Raw genomic sequence first — 19,873 nt, forward strand, 5'->3', positions numbered from 1 at the left:
TCCTGGTTAGAAAGATGGACACTATGTAGGTAGAATTTTTTTTTAATATCTTTATTAGAGTATAATTGCTTTACAATGCTGTCTCAGTTTCTGCTTTATAACAAAGTGACTCAGTTATACATATGTCCCCATATCTCTTCCCTCTTTCATCTCCCTCCCTCCCACCCTCCCTATCCCACCTCTCTAGGTGGTCACAAAGCACGGAGCTGATCTCCCTGTGCTATGTGGCTACTTCCCACCAGCTATCTGTTTTACATTTGGTAGTGTATATATGTCCATACCACTCTCTCACTTTGTCCCAGCTTAACCTTCCCCGTCCCCGTTTCCTCAAGTCCATTCTCTAGTAGGTCTGCATCTTTATTCCCATCTTGCCCCTAGGTTCTTCTGACCATTTTCTTTTTTTTTTTTTTTTTAGATTCCATATATATGTGTTAGCATATGGTATTTGTTTTTCTCTTTCTGATTTACTTCACTCTGTATGACAGTCTCTAGGTCCATCCACCTCACTACAAATAACTCAGTTTCGTTCCTTTTTATGGCTGAGTAATATTCCACTGTATATATGTGCCACATCTTCTTTATCCATTCATCTGTTGATGGGCACTTAGATTGCTTCCATCTCCTGGCTATTGTAAATAGAGCTGCAATGAACATTGTGGTACATGACTCTTTTTGAATTATGGTTTCCTCAGGGTATATGCCCAGTAGTGGGAGTGCTGGATCATATGGTAGTTCTATTTTTAGTTTGTTAAGGAACCTCCATACTGTTCTCCATAGTGGCTGTATCAATTTACATTCCCACCAACAGTGCAAGAGTGTTCCCTTTTCTCCACACCCTCTCCAGCATTTATTGTTTGTAGATTTTTTGATGATGGCCATACTGACCAGTGTGAGATGATATTTCATTGTAGTTTTGATTTGCATTTCTCTAATGATTAATGATGTTGAACGTTCTTTCATGTGTTTGTTGGCAATCTGTATATCTTCTTTGGAGAAATGTCTATTTAGGTCTTCTGCCCATTTTTGTATTGGGTTGTTTGTTTTTTTGATATTGAGCTGCATGAGTTACTTGTATGTTTTGGAGATTAATCCTTTGTCAGTTGCTTCATTTGCAAATATTTCCTCCCATTCTGAGGGTTGTCTTTTCGTCTTGTTTATGGTTTCCTTTGCTGTGCAAAAGCTTTTACCTTTCATTAGGTCCCATTTGTTTATTTTTGTTTTTATTTCCATTTCTCTAGGAGGTGGGTCAAAAAGGATCTTGCTGTGATTTATGTCATAGAGTGTTCTGCCTATGTTTTCCTCTAAGAGTTTGATGGTGTCTGGCCTTACATTTAGGTCTTTAATCCATTTTGAGTTTATTTTTGTGTAGGGTGTTAGGGAGTGTTCTAATTTCATTCTTTTACATGTAGCTGTCCAGTTTTCCCAGCACCACTTATTGAAGAGGCTGTCTTTTCTCCACTGTATATTCTTGCCTCCTTTATCAAAGATAAGGTGACCATATGTGCATGGGTTTATCTCTGGGCTTTCTATCCTGTTCCATTGATCTATATTTCTGTTTTTGTGCCAGTACCATATTGTCTTGATTACTGTAGCTTTGTAGTATAGTCTGAAGTCAGGGAGCGTGATTCCTCCAGCTCCGTTTTTCTTTCTCAAGATTACCTTGGCTATTCGGGGTCTTTTGTGTTTCCATACAAATTGTGAAATTTTTTGTTCTAGTTCTGTGAAAAATGTCAGTGGTAGTTTGATAGAGATTACATTGAATCTGTAGATTGCTTTGGGTAGTAGAGTCATTTTCACAATGTTGATTCTTCCAATCCAAAAACATGGTATATCTCTCCATCTATTTGTATTATCTTTAATTTCTTTCATCAGTGTCTTATAATTTTCTTCATACAGGTCTTTTGTCTCTTTAGGTAGGTTTATTCCTAGATATTTTATTCTTTTTGTTGCAGTGGTAAATGGGAGTGTTTTCTTAATTTCACTTTCAGACTTTTCATCTTTAGTGAATAGGAATGCAAGACATTTCTGTGCATTAATTTTGTATCCTGCTACTTTACCAAATTCATTGATTAGCTCTAGTAGTTTTCTGGTAGCATCTTTAGGATTCTTTATGTATAGTATCGTGTCATGTGCAAACAGTGACAGCTTTACTTCTTCTTTTCCAGTTTGGATTCCTTTTATTTCTTTTTCTTCTCTGATTGCTGTGGCTAAAACTTCCAAAACTATGTTGAATAAGGGTGGTGAGAGTGGGCAACCTTGTCTTGTTTCTGATCTTAGTGGAAATGGTTTCAGTTTTTCACCATTGAGGATGATGTTGGCTGTGGGTTTGTCCTATATGGCCTTTGTGAGGAAAGTTCCGTCTATGCCTACTTTCTGGAGGGATTTTATCATAAATGGGTGTTGAATTTTGTCAAAAGCTTTCTCTGCATCTATTGAGATGATCATATGGTTTTTCTCCTTCAATCTGTTAATATGGTGTATCATGTTGATTGATTTGCGTATATTGAAGAATTCTTGCATTCCTGGGATAAACCCCACTTGATCATAATGTATGATCCTTTTAATGTGCTGTTGGATTCTGTTTGGTAGTATTTTGTTGAGGATTTTTGCATCTATGTTCATCAGTGATATTGGCCTGTGGTTTTCTTTCTTTGTGACATCTTTGTCTGGTTTTGGTATCAGGGTGATAGTGGCCTCGTAGAATGAGTTTGGGAGTGTTCCTCCCTCTGCTATATTTTGGAAGAGTTTGAGAAGGATGGGTGTTAACTCTTCTCTAAATGTTTGATAGAATTCGCCTGTGAAACCATCTGGTCCTGGGCTTTTGTTTGTTGGAAGATTTTTGATCACAGTTTCAATTTCAGTACTTGTGATTGGTCTGTTCATAGTTTCTATTTCTTCCTGGTTCAGTCTCAGAAGGTTGTGCATTTCTAAGAATTTGTCTATTTCTTCCAGGTTGTGCATTTTATTGGCATAGAGTTGCTTGTAGTAATCTCTCATGATCCTTTGTATTTCTGCAGTGTCAGTTGTTACTTCTTTTTTATTTCTAATTCTACTGATTTGAGTCTTGTCCCTTTTTTTCTTGATAAGTCTGGCTAATGGTTTATCAATTTTGTTTATCTTCTCAAAGAACCAGCTTTTAGTTTTATTGATCTTTGCTATCGTTTCCTTCATTTCTTTTTCATTTATTTCTGATCTAATCTTTATGATTTCTTTCCTTCTGCTAACTTTGGGGGTTTTTTTTTGTTCTTCTTTCTCTAATTGCTTTAGATGTAAGGTTAGGTTGTTTATTTGAGATGGTTTCTTAAGTTTCTTATTTGTTTCTTAAGGTAGACTTGTATAAAACTTCCCTCTTAGAACTGCTTTTGCTGCATCCCATAGGTTTTGGGTCATTGTGTTTTCATTGTCATTTGTTTCTAGGTATTTTTTGATTTCCTCTTTGATTTCTTCAGTGATCTCTTGGTTATTAAGTAGTGTGTTGTTTAGCCTCCATGTGTTTGTATTTCTTACAGATTTTTTCCTGTAGTTGATATCTAGTCTCATAGAGTTGTGGTTGGAAAAGATACTTGATGCGATTTCAATTTTCTTAAATTTACCAAGGCTTGCTTTGTGACCCAAGATATGATCTATCCTGGAGAATGTTCCATGAGCACTTGAGAAGAATGTGTATTCTGCTGTTTTTGGATGGAATATCCTATAAATATCAATTAAGTCCATCTTGTTTAATGTATCATTTAAAGCTTGTGTTTCCTTATTTACTTTCATTTTGGATGATCTGTCCATTGGTGAAAGTGGGGTGTTAAAGTCCCCTACTATAATTGTATTACTGTTGATTTCTCCTTTTATGGCTGTTAGTATTTGCCTTATGTATTGAGGTGCTCCTATGTTGGGTGCATAAATATTTACAATTGTTATATCTTCTTCTTGGATTGATCCCTTGATCATGATGTAGTGTCCTTCTTTGTCTCTTGTAATAGTCTTTGTTTTAAAGTCTATTTTGTCTGATATGAGAATTGCTACGCGTGCTTTCTTTTGATTTCCATTTGCATGGAATATCTTTTTTCATCCCCTCACTTTCAGTCTGTATGTGTCCCTAGGTCTGAAGTGGGTCTCTTGTAGACAGCATATATACGGGTCTTGTTTTTGTATCCATTCAGCCAGTCTATGTCTTTTGGAGGGAGCATTTAATCCATTTACATTTAACGTAATTATCGATATGTATGTTCCTATTACCATTTTCTTAATTGTTTTGGGATTATTACTGTAGGTCTTTTCCTTCTCTTGTGTTTCCTGCCTAGAGAACTTCCTTTAGCATTTGTTGTAAAGCTGGTTTGATGGTGCTGAATTCTCTTAGCTTTTGCTTGTCTGTAAAAGCTTTTAATTTCTCCATCAAATCTGAATGAGATCCTTGCTGGGTAGAGTAATCTTGGTTGTAGGTTTTTCTCTTTCATCGCTTTAAATATGTCCTGTCACTCCCTTCTGGCTTGCAGAGTTTCTGCTGAAAGATCAGCTGTTAACCTCATGGGGATTCCCTTATGTGTTACTTGTTATTTTTCCCTTGCTGCTTTTAATATTTGTTCTTTGTATTTAATTTTTGATAGTTTGATTAATATGTGTCTTGGCGTGTTTCTCCTTGGATTTATCCTGTATGCTCTCTGTGCTTCCTGGACTTAACTATTTCCTTTCTCATATTAGGGAAGTTTTCAACTATAATCTCTTCAAATATTTTCTCAGTCCCTTTCTTTTTCCCTTATTCTTCTGGGACCCCTATAATGCGAATGTTGGTGCGTTTAATGTTGTCCCAGAGGTCTCTGAGACTGTCCTCAGTTCTTTTCATTCTTTCTCCTTTATTCTGCTCTGCAGTAGTTATTTCCACTATTTTATCTTCCAGGTCACTTATCCGTTCTTCTGCCTCAGTTATTCTGCTATTGATCCCTTCTAGAGATTTTTTAATTTCATTTATTGTGTTGTTCATCTCTGTTTACAGTTTGCTCTTTAGTTCTTCTAGGTCTTTGTTAAACGTTTCTTGTATTTTCTCCATTCTATTTCCAAGATTTGGGATCATCTTTACTATCATTATTCTGAATTCTTTTTCAGGTAAACTGCCTATTTCCTCTCCATTTGTTAGGTCTGGTGGGTTTTTGCTTTCCTCCTTCATCCGCTGTGTGTTTCTCTGTCTTCTCATTTTGCTTATCTTACTGTGTTTGGGGTCTCCTTTTTGCAGGCTGCAGGTTCGGAGTTTCCATTGTTTTTGGTGTCTGTCCCCAGTGGCTAAGGTTGGTTCAGTGGGTTGTGTAGGCTTCCTGGTGGAGGGGACTAGTGCCTGTGTTCTGGTGGATGAGGCTGGATCTTGTCTTTCTGGTGGGCAGGTCCACATCTGTTGGTGTGTTTTGGGGTGTCTGTGGCCTTATTATGATTTTAGGCAGCCTTTCTGCTAATGGGTGGGGTTGTGTTCCTGTCTTGCTAGTTGTTTGGCATAGGGTGTCCTGCACTGTAGCTTGCTGGTCGTTGAGTGGAGCTGGGTCTTGGCGTTGAGATGGAGATCTCTGGGAGATTTTCGCCGTTTCATATTACGTGGAGCTGGGAGGTCTCTTGTGGACCAGTGTCCTGAACTTGGCTCTCCCACCTCAGTAGCACAGCCCTGACGCCTGGCTGGAGCACCAAGAGCCTGTCCTCCACACGGCTCAGAATAAAAGAGAGAAAAAAAAAAAAAGAAAGAAAGAAGAAGATAAAATAAAATAAAGTAAAATAAAATAAAGTTATTAAAATAAAAATTTAAAAATAATTATTAAGAAAAAAATTTTTAAGTAAAAACAAAAAACGGACAGACAGAACCCTAGGACAAATGGTAAAAGCAAAGCTATACAGACAAAATCACACACAGAAGCATACTCATACACACTCACAAAAAGCGAAAAAGGGGAAATATATATATATATATCATTGCTCCCAAAGTCCACCTCCTCAATTTGGGATGATTCCTTGTCTATTCAGGTACTCCACAGATGCAGGTACATCAAGTTGATTGTGGAGATTTAATCCGCTGCTTCTGAGGCTGTTGGGAGAGATTTCCCTTTCTCTTCTTTGTTTGCACAGCTCCCGGGGTTCAGCTTTGGATTTGGACCCACCTCTGTGCGTAGGTCGCCTGAGACCGTCTGTTCCCGCTCAGACAGGAAGGGGTTAAAGGTGCAGCTGCTTCGGGGACTCTGGCTCACTCAGGCTGGGGGGAGGGAGGGGTGCAGATGCGGGGCCAGCCTACGGCGGCAGAGGCCGACGTGACGTTGCACCAGCCTGAGGCGCACTGTGCGTTCTCCCGGGGAAGTTGTCCCTGGATCAAGGGACCCTGGCAGTGGCGGGCTGCACAGACTTTCAGGAGGGACGGTGTGGATAGTGACCTGTGCTTGCACACAGGCTTCTTGGTGTCTGCAGTAGCAGCCTTAGCGTCCCATGCCCGTCTCTGGGGTCCGCGCTGATAGCCGCAATTCGCGCCCGTCTCTGGAGCTCTTTTAAGCGGCGCTCTTAATCCCCTCTCCTCATGCACCAGGAAACAAAGAGGCAATAAAAAGTCTCTTGTCTCTTCTGCAGCTCCAGACTTTTTCCCGGACTCCCTCCCGGCTAGCTGTGGCGCAGTAGCCCCCTTCAGGCTGTGTTCACGCAGCCAACCCCAGTCCTCTCCCTGGGATCTAAGCTCCGAAGCCCGAGCCTCAGCTCCCAGCCCCCATCCATCCCCACAGGCGAGCAGACAAGCCTCTGGTCTGGTGAGTGCTGGTCGGCACCGATCCTCTGTGCGGGAATCTCTCAGCTTTGCCCTCCACACCCCTGTTGCTGCGCTCTCCTCTGTGGCTCCGAAGCTCCCCCGCTCCGCCACCAGAAGTCTCCACCCGCGAAGGGGCTTCCTGGTGTGTGGAAACCTTTCCTCCTTCACAGCTCCCTCCCACTCATGCAGGTCCCGTCCCTATTCTTTGTCTCTGTTTTTTCTTTTACCCTACCCAGGTACGTGGGGAGTTTCTTGCCTTTTGGGAGGTCTGAGGTCTTCTGCCAGCGTTCAGTAGGGGTTCTGTAGGAGTTGTTCCACATGTAGATGTATTTCTGATGTATTTGTGGAGAGGAAGGTGATCTCCGCGTCTTACTCTTCCGCCATCTTGAAGTTCCACCTGTAGGTAGAATTTAAAAGTATTCTTCAGAGTACTCTCAATAAAGCTAAGAAAGAAATTTTAATAAATAAAAAGAATTTTAAAATATTTATGGATAGCCTCCCCCAAAATGAGAATGAATAAATACATTGCAATGCAGTCATATAATGAAATATTATGGAGCAGTGAAAAACGAACACACTGGAGCTGCAGTTATCAATATAGATGAATTTCATAAACGTAATATTAAGTATTTAAAAGGTCACAGAATACACATATGAAATAATTTTTATAAAAATTAAAAACAAGAACAATATTATATTGCTTATATATAATATATACAAATGCAGAAAAATGATAAACATGAAATTCAGAATAGTGTTTCTATCAAAGTAGGGGTATTTGAGAGGTTTTAATATACAGGTAATTTTTTTCTTAAGCTAAGAGTAGATATATGGCTACTTATATCATCATTATATTTACAAGTCTCAAATATTTCATAATATATAAGATTTATAAAAACACTGCTCTAAGTTGAGGAGGTTCTGGTCTCTTACCCTTTTATTGCACTAGTACTATTTATTGAGAGTTATTAATGATTGAAGCATGGCTCAATAACTACTTTCTGGTTATGTTAAAAACAGTGAGTATGGGGACTTCCCTGGCCGCCCAGTGGTTAGGACTTCGCCTTCCAATGCAGAGCTAAGATCCCAAATGCCTCGTGGCCAAAAAACCAAAACGAAAAACAGAAGCAGTATTGTAACAAATTCAATAAAGACTTTAAAAGTGGTCCACATTAAAAAAAAAATCTTTAAAAAAATAATGAGTATCAAAATAATTTACATATCTATTTCTTCTTTTCTCCTGAATCCACGAAGTAATAGAGGCAAAGAACTTTAACAGTGTGTGGCCCTAATCCTATTGTGGTTCAGTTTGACATTAATATTTTTTCAGTGGAGAGAAGCAAATTGACTAGTAGATAATATTTGAAAGACCTGGAACTACTTCATCTCCATGGCCATATCAGAAAAAACCTTAAGATTCTTACTAAGTTTTTCATTCCAATCACCTCAGCAATCGTGGCTGTAGAAAAAAACATCTGATAGCTTATTGATCAGAGCCTGAACTAGCTAGGTCCTGGGAACCTAATTATATTTCTATTATATATTAACAACAAACAATTAGAAAATGAAAATTTTAAAATACAATTTTAATGGCATAAAAAGCACTAAATATCTCAAAATAAATCTAACCAAAAATGAACAAAACCTGTACACTGAAACTATAAAACATTGTTAAAAGAAATTAAAGAAGACCTAAATAAATGAAAAAGTATACCTTATTCATGAAGTAGAAGACTTAATATTGTTAAGAAAGTAGTGCTCCCTCGATTGACCTCTAGATTCAGTGTAATTCTAGCAAAAATTTGTGCAGGGTTCTGTATATGTGTCTGTGTGTATATAAAATAATTTGATTCTAAAATTTATGTAGAAATGCAAAAGACCTAGAAAAGCCAAGGAAATCTTGAAGAACAACAAAGCTGGGGGATTTATATTACTAAATATCAACATTTATAATTAGGTTACAGAAATTAGGACAGTAGGACATTGACATAAGGATAGACAAATAAGCCAATGAAATAGAGTCCAGTTGAAAGTCCTGTATTGAAAACAGGAGGTGTTTTCAATAATGATGCCAAAATGGAAAATATGTATTTTTGAGTCCTACCTCACCCCACACATGCAAATAAATTCTACATGTATTGTAGATATAAATGTGAGTGATAAAACAGTAAGTAATTTTAGAAGATGACAGGAGAATATTCTCATGATTTGCTAATATTTTGTTGAAGATTTACATCTATATTCATAAGGAATAGTAGTCTGAAATTTTCTTTTCATGTGGTGTCCTTATCTGGCTTTGGTATCATATCTATGCTGGCCTCATAGAATGAGTTAGAAACTGTTATGTCCTCTTCAATTTGGGAGGAGGAGTGTTGTAAGGATAGGTTTTAATTCTTTAAATGTTTGATTAAATTCACTGGTGAAGCCATCTGGTCCAGGACTTTTCTTTGTTGTGAGGGTTTTGATTACTAATTTAATCTCTTTACTTGTTATGGGTCTGTTAAGATTTTCTATTTCTTTTTGAATCAGTTTAGATATTTTTTGTGTATTTTTTGTCCATTTATTCTAGGTTATCCTTTTTATCTCTGTGAGATTGGTGGTAATGTTCCCACTTTCATTTCTTATATTAGTTTTTTTGTATCTTCACTCTTTTTCTCTTTGCCAGTCTAGCAATTTGTCAATTATGTTGATCTTTCCAAATAACCAACTTTTGGTTTCATTGATTTTCTCTGATGTTTTTATAGTCTCTATTTTGTTTATCTCCACTCTAATCTTTATTATTTCCTTCCTTCTGTTAGTTTTAGGTTTATTTTACTCTTCTTTTTCTAGTCCTTGAGGTGTAAACTTAGATTATTGATTTGAGATTTTTCATCTCTTTTAATGTAGTCACTTAACAGCTATAAATTTCCCTCTGAGCATTGCTTTCACTGTATCCCATAAGTTTTGGTATATTGTGTTTTCATTTTCATTCATCTCTAAGTATGTTCTAATTTCCCTTGTGATTTCTTCTTTAACCCATTGGTTGTTTAAAGGTGTGTTTTTTAATCCCACAGATTTCTCCTGTATCTTCAAAGAAGACACTTTGTATGATATTTATATTTTTAAATCTATTAGGATTTGTTTTGTGGCCTAACATATAGTCTCTCCTGGAGGATGTCCCATGTGCACTTGAGCAGAATGTGTATTCTACTGTTGTTGGGTGGAATACTCAGTGTAGATCTGTTAGAGCTGGTTAATTTTTGTTTATGGCATGAAGTATGGGTCCAACTTCATTTTTTTTACATATGGATACCCATTTGTTACAGCACCATTTGCTGAAGAGATAATTTTTTCCCCATTGAATGATCTTGGCACCCTTGGCAAAAGTCAATTGGTCATATATTTATGGGTATATTTCTGCTCCAGGCTCATCTTGAATATTTCTTGCCCCAGTCCTAGAATCAGCCATTTTTTCAATGAGTCCTGATTTTTTTTAATTGGAGAATGATATTAGAAACCAAGGTCTGGGGACTTCCCTGGTGGCACAGTGGTTAAGAATCTGCCTGCCAATGAAGGGGACACGGGTTCGAGCCCTGGTCCGGGAAGATCCCACATGCCGCGGAGCAGCTAAGCCTGCACGCCACAACTACTGAGCCTGCACTTTAGAGCCCATGCTACACAACAAGAGAAGCCATCGCAATGAGAAGCCTGTGCACCGCAACGAAGAGCAGCCCCTGCTCGCCGCAACTAGGGAAAGCCTGCACGCAGCAACGAAGACCCAATGCAGCCAAAAATAAATAAATAAATAAATTTAAAATTTCAATCCTATTAAAAAAAAAAAAAAAGATAGAAGCCAGGGTGTGAGCACTAGGTTTACAAGCTCTCGTAATTTTTAAAAATAATATAACTATATTTTTAATTTCCTCTAATTGCTCTGAGGATATTAATTACAGCTCTTTTAGAACTCCTTATATTTGTTCTATTAGTGGTGCTTCCTTGGATAGTATTAATCATTGCATTTGTTTAGTCATGGAGTTGGTTTTCGTTAAATATTTGGTGATCCTTATGTGTCTGTTTACATTTGCATTTGGGAATCCCTGTTTGCTTTTCTCTGGATGACATTTCTGTTTTCTGTAGCCTGCTGCCAGTGATTGTGGAGGAGGGGTAAGATATGCAGATTGTGGAGGAGGGGTAAGATATGCAGACAGTGAAGTCTGTCAGCAATTCATTTTCTCTGTGTGTGGAGGCATTATTCTGCGTCTCTTGCCTGAATCCCCTTGTCCCATTTCAAGGGTGAATGCCTCTGGTGCCCGGTGATTAGCTCAAATGGGGATGAAGATAGACAAAAAGGTCAGTCATTCCCCTGCTATCCGTATCTACACCCTTTAAACTTAAGGTGGCCCAGAGCTGCTCCCAAATTTCACAGTCATCTTCTGGATCTTTTTAGTCTTATAGTTTCTTTAATCAATCTAATCCCATCTACCTTATATTTTTCAGAGACCCTCAAAGTTTCTGAAGGCCCTCTTCATAATTGATTGTTAGCATTCTTTTTTTTTTTTTTTTGGCTGTGCCACCTTAGTTGTGGCATGCAAGGATCTTCGTTGTGACATGAGGACTCTTAGTTGTGGCATGCATGTGGGATCTAGTTCCCCAACCAGGAATCAAACCCAGGCCCCTTGCATTGGGAGCGTGGAGTCTTACCCACTGGAGTCTTTGCCCACCAGAAAAGTCCTTTTTTTAAAATTAATTTTTACTGGAGTATAGTTGCCTTACAATGTTGTGTTAGTTTCTACTGGTTGTTAGCATTCTTATGTTCATATTAAAACACACACACACACACACACAAACACACACACACCCCTTTCTATCATTTCTAGAGATTTTGGTAGGGAGGGCATGTAGGTCCTGACCTCAGTCCACTATCTTGGTCTAAAATCTCCAACATGAAAGAAGTTGGAAATATGAGAGTGGGAAGAAATATATTTATTGGGTTGGCCAAAAGGTTCATTTGGGTTCTTCTGTAACACCTTACGGAAAACCCCGAACAAACTTTTTGGCCAACCCAATACACGTACATGTCTGGTAGTCTCTCTTCACTGCCTACTCAGCAGACATTTTCCCACCTTTTGTCTGCCAATGGAACTTCAGTTTTGTAGCAGATGGAAATCACTTGATATCAGAGAATTTGGTCTAAACCCTGACCAAATTTGGTCTAAACCCTGACCAAGGAATAAATTATGATTGATCAAAACTATTCTCAATAACCCTTTTATCTTTACCAGCTATTGGCCTAGGGTGGGCATGTAACCTAATTAGGGCCAATGAAATGTAAAGGAAAGTCTTAGAGTGAGGAGTCTGGGATCTTCTCTTCTTGAATAATATAACAGAACCTCAAGAGGAGAAAGCCCCTTCGTTCTCAATCCTTTTCTCCTGTAAAGAAGTGATGCCTGGGCTTCCCTGGTGGTGCAGTGGTTGAGAGTCCGCCTGCCGATGCGTGCCCCGGTCCGGGAAGATCCCACATGCCGCAGAGCGGCTGGGCCCGTGAGCCATGGCCGCTGAGCCTGCGCATCCGGAGCCTGTGCTCCGCAACGGGAGTAGCCACAACAGTGAGAGGCCCGAGTACCAAAAAAAAAAAAAAAAAAAAAAGAAGTGATGCCTGGAGCTGCAATAGCTATCTTGTGATCCTGAGATACAAGCACAAAAAATGAATAAAGAACAATAGAAACATGCTAGGTACATAATAAAAACACTGAGCTGTTGAATGGCTTCTGATTAAGAAAACAGTAAATGTCCTTATGGTTAAAGTCACTGCTGTCTGATTTTCTGTTACTTTTAGCTGTGTTCGAATATACCATGTAAATGGATGTAAAATAATTTTCTAATAATATTCTAAAGTAACATAGATTAAAATCTACTTCTAATATTTCTTACATTTCAATTTTTGTCCCCTCAGAATTAAACCTGGAGCAGCCAAAAATCTCTACTTGTTCACTAGAGGACTCTAGAATCTCAAAGAATACTGTATTTAGAAAACCTGCAGAAGTGATTTTCAATTTAGATCAAACTGCACAAAATTCAAAGCTAGAACAGTCATGGAAGAAAAATCTTTTTGAAAGAGTGCAGGCAAGAGCCCAGGCAATGCAGCAGAAAATCATAGATAAGGAAAATCTGAAGAAGGAACTAGAAAAAAAGGCTGAAGAAAAACTCCCCACGGATAATTTGGCCAAAGAGTGGTTTAATACTGAAAATATGACACTGAACACTCGTGCGTATTTACTCGACAAACTTCTACCCACCTTAGTTCCTGGAATGGAAAAAATGTTAATGCAAGTGGAAAAGAAAAAGCTTTTGGCAGAAGTTGATATTCCAACCAAGTTTGATCCAATTAACCATTTGGGGGAATACTTAATGAGAAACAACCCTAATTACATCAAAGACTCAGGAATGTCTGGTTATCAGAGGGTGATGAGAAATATTGCAGAAGACCTGAAGATAAACGTTCCAAGCACTACTTACAACAGGTACAGTTTGTTGTATTTTCAGTTGATGATCTAGCTCCTTATGTTGAAAAGCAAGTAGAACAATAACATAATCATACAAATAGGACTTAAAGTAACTTTATAGTTCTTCAAAAAGTATTTATTGAGCTACTACTATGTGCTTCACTATTTATGAGGCACTGTGAAGACTAACGAGGTATATTAAGTAAGTTCCTTGTACTGATGAATTTAGTTATCTCACTAGGATCCCAAGTGTATATTTATTTGTTTATTATTTGTCTTCTTGCATTGGAAAGTAAGCTATATGAGAGGAAGGACTTTTTAAAATTTAACTTTTCAGATAGGTAATATGTTCGCCTGGTTCAAAAGCTGAAACGTATAAAGTGTTATATGTTAAAAACTTTCTCTCCCATTCTTTTCCTCCATCCACGCAGTGCTCCACCTCTGCTATAAATAGCTACTGTTCTTAGTTTTCAATGGATCCTTCCAGAGTTTCTTAGTGCATACATAAGCAAATGCAAATATACATTCTTAATTTTCTTCCTTTTATCCAAAGCATGTGAATGAGTTACAAATATTTTCCTGTTTTTCACCTGTCATTTATCTTGTGTCATGTATAGGATTTTTTATTTCTATGTGGTCAAATTTATTTACTTTTATTTTATGGCTTCTGGGCTTTGAGTCATTGTTACATTTCATTTCAAGATGTTAAAAGAATTGTCCCATGTTTTCTTCTGGAATTATTTTAATTTTAATTTAAAATATTGATCCATTTAGAATTTATCCTAGTGTAAGATTTAAAATATGTATCCAACTTTTTCTTTTCCAAATGGCTACATAGTGAGCCCAATAACAGTTACTGAATAGTCTATATTTGTTCTTTTCTAATCACTACTGTCTATTCTTGTGTGTTTACTTTTCAATATGAACTTTAGGATTCGTTCATCTACCTGAGAAAAAGAAGAGTGGGGGAGAGAGAACACCAAAAGAAACGTTATAGGAATTTTTATTGAAATAAGATTAAATTTATTCATTATCTTAGGGAAAATCAACATCTTTAATAATGACAAGTGTTTCTATATGAGAATGCTTGTCTTTCCATTTGCTCATCTTATTCTGTATCAGTCAATGTTGTCTTAAAGTTGTTAGGAATATCATGAAAGAGTTAAAGTATTTAAAGATGCTTTCTTTGCTGAGATTATCAGAATTAGGGTTTCATCTTCCTCTGGCAAAAATCCAAGATCCATATGTCAACACAAGACAGTTTCAGGCATTTATAGAATATTCAGAAATCCTAGGGATGCTTTACAGCAGCACAATGTCTATTGACTTAAAGCTTGGATACCCAGCAATCTTAGCAAAAACAGTCCTGCTTTTAAATTCTCTGAACTATATCACTGTTTGTGTTGTTCTCAATCCATTAGAGAGCTTTGGAGAAGTCCGTTCATTTTAGGAATGAGTTTTCCTTACTTATGCTCAAGAAAAAGGACACATAATATTTTTGTTTGATTTGTCAAGACTTTATCTTCTGGTGATAATGTTAAAGTGTCTGTTTGACTCAACCTGATCTGAAAATTTTTCATCTGCCTACTTCCCTGGACAAAAATGGATTCATCTTTGTTTGGTGTCTAAGTACGATAGATAGAGAAGACACTTCTTACTGATTCGGAACAATTTATATAGTGGTAGCCACTTATCTAAAAAATAAAATATCACTGCCATTTGTAATTTTACATATGCAATATACTTTCATTGCTTTCCCTCAGGGTTCCTGAAAGACAGGTATAGAATTGAAGTGGACTATAATTCTTACATGTAAATTTGCAAAACTGATAAGGAGGGTAGGTTTGTGTCATTTTGTTTTTCTTCATATTTTCTTTTCTTTTAGCATCTTTTCCCTCTGATTCTTGATCTCTCCAATTCTTGAGAATGCATATTCTATGTCACTACTGCCTTATTGTGAATTGATAATGAAAAATATTTGCACTTAAAGTAAGATTACAGGGCTTCCCTGGTGGCGCAGTGGTTGAGAGTCCACCTGCCGATGCAGGGGACATGGGTTTGTGCCCTGGTCCGGGAAGATCCCACATGTCGCGGAGCGGCTGGGCCCGTGAGCCATGGCTGCTGAGCCTACGCGTCCGGAGCCTGTGCTCCGCAACGGGAGAGGTCGCAACAGTGAGAGGCCCGCATACCGGAAAAAAAAAAAAAAAGTAAAATTACAAACTTTTGATAGCTTGATTATGGTGATGGTTACACATATTTATATGTGTTGAAATTTATACAACTATGCACCAAAAAAGGTTAATTTTACTGTATGATATATTTTTTTAAAAGTTAAACATTAAAAAGGAAGTGTAGAGAAAGATTATTAGTGTTAGAATTTTACACTGTTGCAGAGAAGTACACTATTGCACACTATTTTCTATCATATTGCACACTATATTGCATGCCATCTTCTATCATATCTATATTTCCAACACTGAGCGAAGTATTTGGCATGAGTTGGGCCTCAATAAATATTTGTTAGATGAATGAATTAATAACTTAAATTTATTGAGGAGTCTTCACAGTCAATCAGTATTTATGGCATAATTATTCAGTGCTTAATGTTGAGCCATACCTTATACAAAAAAGAAATACAAAATTTGGTTCTTGTCATGAGGAGCTTATACACTCTAGTTGAGGAAATATGACTAAAACATAGCTAAATTTATCAAAATAGTTGTCCAAATAGCACTCTCCCTACTTCCTACACTTTTATCAACCTGTTCCATCTGGTCTTTTTTCCAGGCTCTCTTCAATAAATGTCACTTACCAATATGACAACATTCTCTCTGCTTCTAGGCCCAGTGGAAAGTTTGCAGTCCTCATCTTACTTGACCTCTTAGCAGTGTTCAATTGTGTTGGCCATTTCCTCCTTGAAATGCTGTTTCCCTTCCTTCCATAATATCATTCTTTACTAGTTTTCCCTCTACCTCTGTTTAATCCTTCTCAGTATCCTTTGCTGGTTCATTCTTTGCTACCTGATCTTCAAATATTAAGGTTCCTTAAGGCATAGTTCTCCTATCACTCCATAATCCATCCCTGAGTGCCCTCATTACAACACATGTAACTATCTATTCAGTATGTGCACTTGGATGTTTCACGAGCATCTCAGTTTCAACAAGTCATTGTCTTAATTGATCATCCATCCAGATTCTTAAGCCAAAACCAGAGGGATCAACCTTGACACTTTCTACTTCCTCATTGATCACTTCCAGTCAATCATTAAGTCCTGCTGATTTTACCTCCTTCTTTCAAATCTATTCATTTCTGACCCTCCCCACTGCTGTCACCCTAGTCTAAGCTACCATCATCTGTCACCTGCAATATTGCAATAGTCTCCTAATTGTTATGTTTACATCCATTTTGCCCTCTTCCACTCTATCATTTACCTGTAACTGAAGTGATTTTTTTAAAGTTTAACGTTTTCATATTTTTCTCCAGTGTGAAACCTTTCAATGGTATCCCTTTATTCTTAGGATAAAAACCAAAATCCTTAACTAGGCCTATACAAACTTTCTTGTATGACCTGGTCTCTGACTTTCTTTCTAGCCCGGGCTCCCACCTCTCTCATTCTCACACTCTATACCCCAGGCATATAGGATTTCTTTCAGTTCTTCAAACATACTGTGCTTCTTTCTACTTTAGGATCTTTTCACATGTTGTTACTTCTTTCCCTTCCTCTTTATCTTATCCTCCCAGTCCTTCAGAGTTCAGCTCAAATACCACTTCGTCATGAATTTGGGTTGGGGTCTTCCCTTATAGGCTCTCTCATTGCATCCTGTGTTTCTTCTTCATCGCACTTATCAAAATTGTAATGGTTGTTTCTCCTGCTGTAATGTGAGCAGGAACTACATCTGTCATATTCACCATTGAATCCCCAGCATCTAACACTGTGTTGTGTAAGTAATGCTCAATAAATATTTGTTAAATGAATTAACTGACATATTCTAATCTGGCTTAGAATGATGAAAGTTTTCTTGGTTTTTTTTGATACATAAGATTATTTTGAGATATGTCTTAATTTGGAGTAATTGAGTATTTAATTTTGAAATCTCTATGATTAATCATCTGTACTTAAGTGGGAGGCTATAATAAATGTTCTTCATCATTTTATAAAATTCCAAATAGGCCTAATTATTTAGCTGTTCAAATATCATTGATTAACCAGTAACTTAGATTTTTCTTAAGTCATTGAACCTTATGTCAGGAACTTCATTTCATAATAAGCTGTATATTGAATAAACAGAAGAAAATGGGTTAAGTACAATAACTAAGTAGACACATATCATATATGTATTTTTATAGGAATACTCATCACAGGAATAATGTGGACATGCTCCAAGAATGGCAAGAAGTCCAATTTAGCTCTGTGAAACTAAGACCATCAGAGCTTAAAAACAAACAAACAAACAAAAGCTGAGTTTATTAACTTGCCAGGCAAAGGAATCTACACCAGTGAAGAATTCACTGACTAGTTTGCTGAAGGGGAAAATTCTGGAGTTTTTAAGTGTTAGGAAGGGAGCTTTATAGTGGTTATAACAACTGAAGACGATCACACTGTATATAGGACAGAGTGAGTCCATAGGTTTGTACATGATTGATTAAAACAAGTTCTATTGTTTAGCAGTTGAGAAAGAGTCCTCCCTTAGGTCTAGTAATGGTCTGGTGTACTGGGGTCACTCAAAGTTCATGGTCAATTATGCACTTAAGCTGGTTAGAACCAGTTTTTATGAAATACAACATTCAGTTTTGATATAATCTAGGCAAATACTCTGAGTGGAAGATTTTCCATACACAGCTTGAATGGATGGATAGGATTTGGATTGTCACAATTAGGGTAAGGAAGCATTTTTACTTCTTTAATCAGTTAGATTTATACTGTACTTTTCTTTAAAAAAGCTCAAAACAGTTGTTAAGATGGCAAAACTGTTTCGTTAGTTAGCTTTTGCTGCATAACAAAATACCTCAAAACTCAGTGGCTTAAATAAACAATCATTTATTTGCTCATGATTTTGGACTGGGCTCATGGCTCATCTCTGATCTACATGGTATCAGTTGGACTCACTCATACATTGCGGTAAAATGGCAATGATAGTCTTAGTCATTTGTCTATTAGTTGGCTGGCTGTTGGTAAAAGCAATGGAGGTAACTGGATCATCATCCAGCAGGCTAGCCAAGGCTTATTTCCAAGGTGGTGGTAGAAGTGCTCTTAAGTTCAATACAAGAGAGCAAACCCCAATGTTTAAGCACTTTTTCTTCCAGTTTTATTGTGATATAATTTATAGCACTTTTCAACTTTCTGCTTCCATCATGTTTGCTAATGACCCATCGGCTAAAGCAAGTCACATGGCCACAGACAGACACAAGAGATGCAGAAATAGACTCCAGCTCATAATGGGAAAAGCTGCAAAGTTACACTGCATACAGACAGACATGCATACAGGAATGGGAAGAATCTGTGATAATTTTTGCATTTTACCACACTGCAGGTTTTTTTCTTTCAGGTCTCCTTAAATGTGGATTTATACTTAGAATCTGCTTACAGATTATGGCTACCCTACACTACCCAAAGTTATGAGTTTTGGATGCTATGGAATTCTGTTGATTAATTTAGATATCCTTTTGAGATAATGCAGACCACTAAAGAGAAATTTTATTCAGTCCCTGAATGAGTTACCTAGTAAATTAAAAATCCATCTGGATTATATTTGGAGTCTCATGTGCAGTAGCCCTGAAGCACAAAACTAAGTTTTGTTTCTAAATGTGGGCATTAATAAGAGGGAGGAAATGATGTCTGAACTGAGACCTAAAGGACGTGGAGGATGGAGTCAAACAAAGAGAGGGAGGAAGGCTTTTCAGGCAGATGGAAATAGGACAGAAACTCAATTTTGTTAATCTATGTTGATTAATACACATGAGAATCTGGAGACACCGAGTACTTATTACACAATATCACTTACTTATCTGTTCTGCAGTGGACCCTAAGCTTTATAATGGCAGAATCTATAGTAGGTGCTTGATAAATGTTTGTGTAACGAGTAAATAAGTAACTGACTTAGTGAGTGAGTGTGAATGAGTGAATAATGAGAAAAAGCTAGAAGAAGGACGCAGACACAGAACAGAAAATCATGCAGAAAAGACAGAAGTTGAGGAGAGTGCTGTATAGAGACAGGGGAAAGGGGAGAGGAGGATAGAGAGAGAGGGAGAGAGGGAGAAAGATAAAGCAGCAGGGGGAGAAAGAGTAGGGGAAGAGCAGAAGAAGAGCCAGCCAAGAATAGACTGGGGGTTCTGAGATAAGTGATGGCGGTTTGGCTAGTTAGTAGTCGCATTAGAGGAACTTAGCACATCCTTTAAAATGCTAATTAATCTTCCAGCAGTTCAGAAACAAGCCCTTCTGCACTATTTAACAACTTGCCTATTTTTATTTTCAAACTTCAAAGTTTATTTTTGAAGGCTTCTTTTCTTAGAGAATTTTGAAGGCCTTATATGGGCATAAAGTAATGATTTAGATTTTAGTTGTTTCTTTTGGATTATTGGAGTTCTCCAGTTTACCAGTTCTTACTGAGAATTCTTTTGCATTTCCAAATCTGTCAGA

The 19,873-nt window shown here is 37.4% G+C and overlaps 1 protein-coding gene across 1 annotated transcript in view; it reads left to right on the forward strand.

Moving 5' to 3' along the window:
* Positions 1-19,873, forward strand: part of EFCAB5 (EF-hand calcium binding domain 5) — a 96,644-nt gene that overhangs the window by 6,040 nt on the left and 70,731 nt on the right. Inside the window, exon 4 of the mRNA XM_059998406.1 lies at positions 12,687-13,254. Coding sequence (XP_059854389.1) covers positions 12,687-13,254 — 568 coding nt within the window. The remainder of the gene's footprint in view (positions 1-12,686; positions 13,255-19,873) is intronic.

The sequence above is a fragment of the Delphinus delphis genome, chromosome 19 (genome assembly GCF_949987515.2).
Source record: "Delphinus delphis chromosome 19, mDelDel1.2, whole genome shotgun sequence".
NCBI lineage: Eukaryota > Metazoa > Chordata > Mammalia > Artiodactyla > Delphinidae > Delphinus > Delphinus delphis.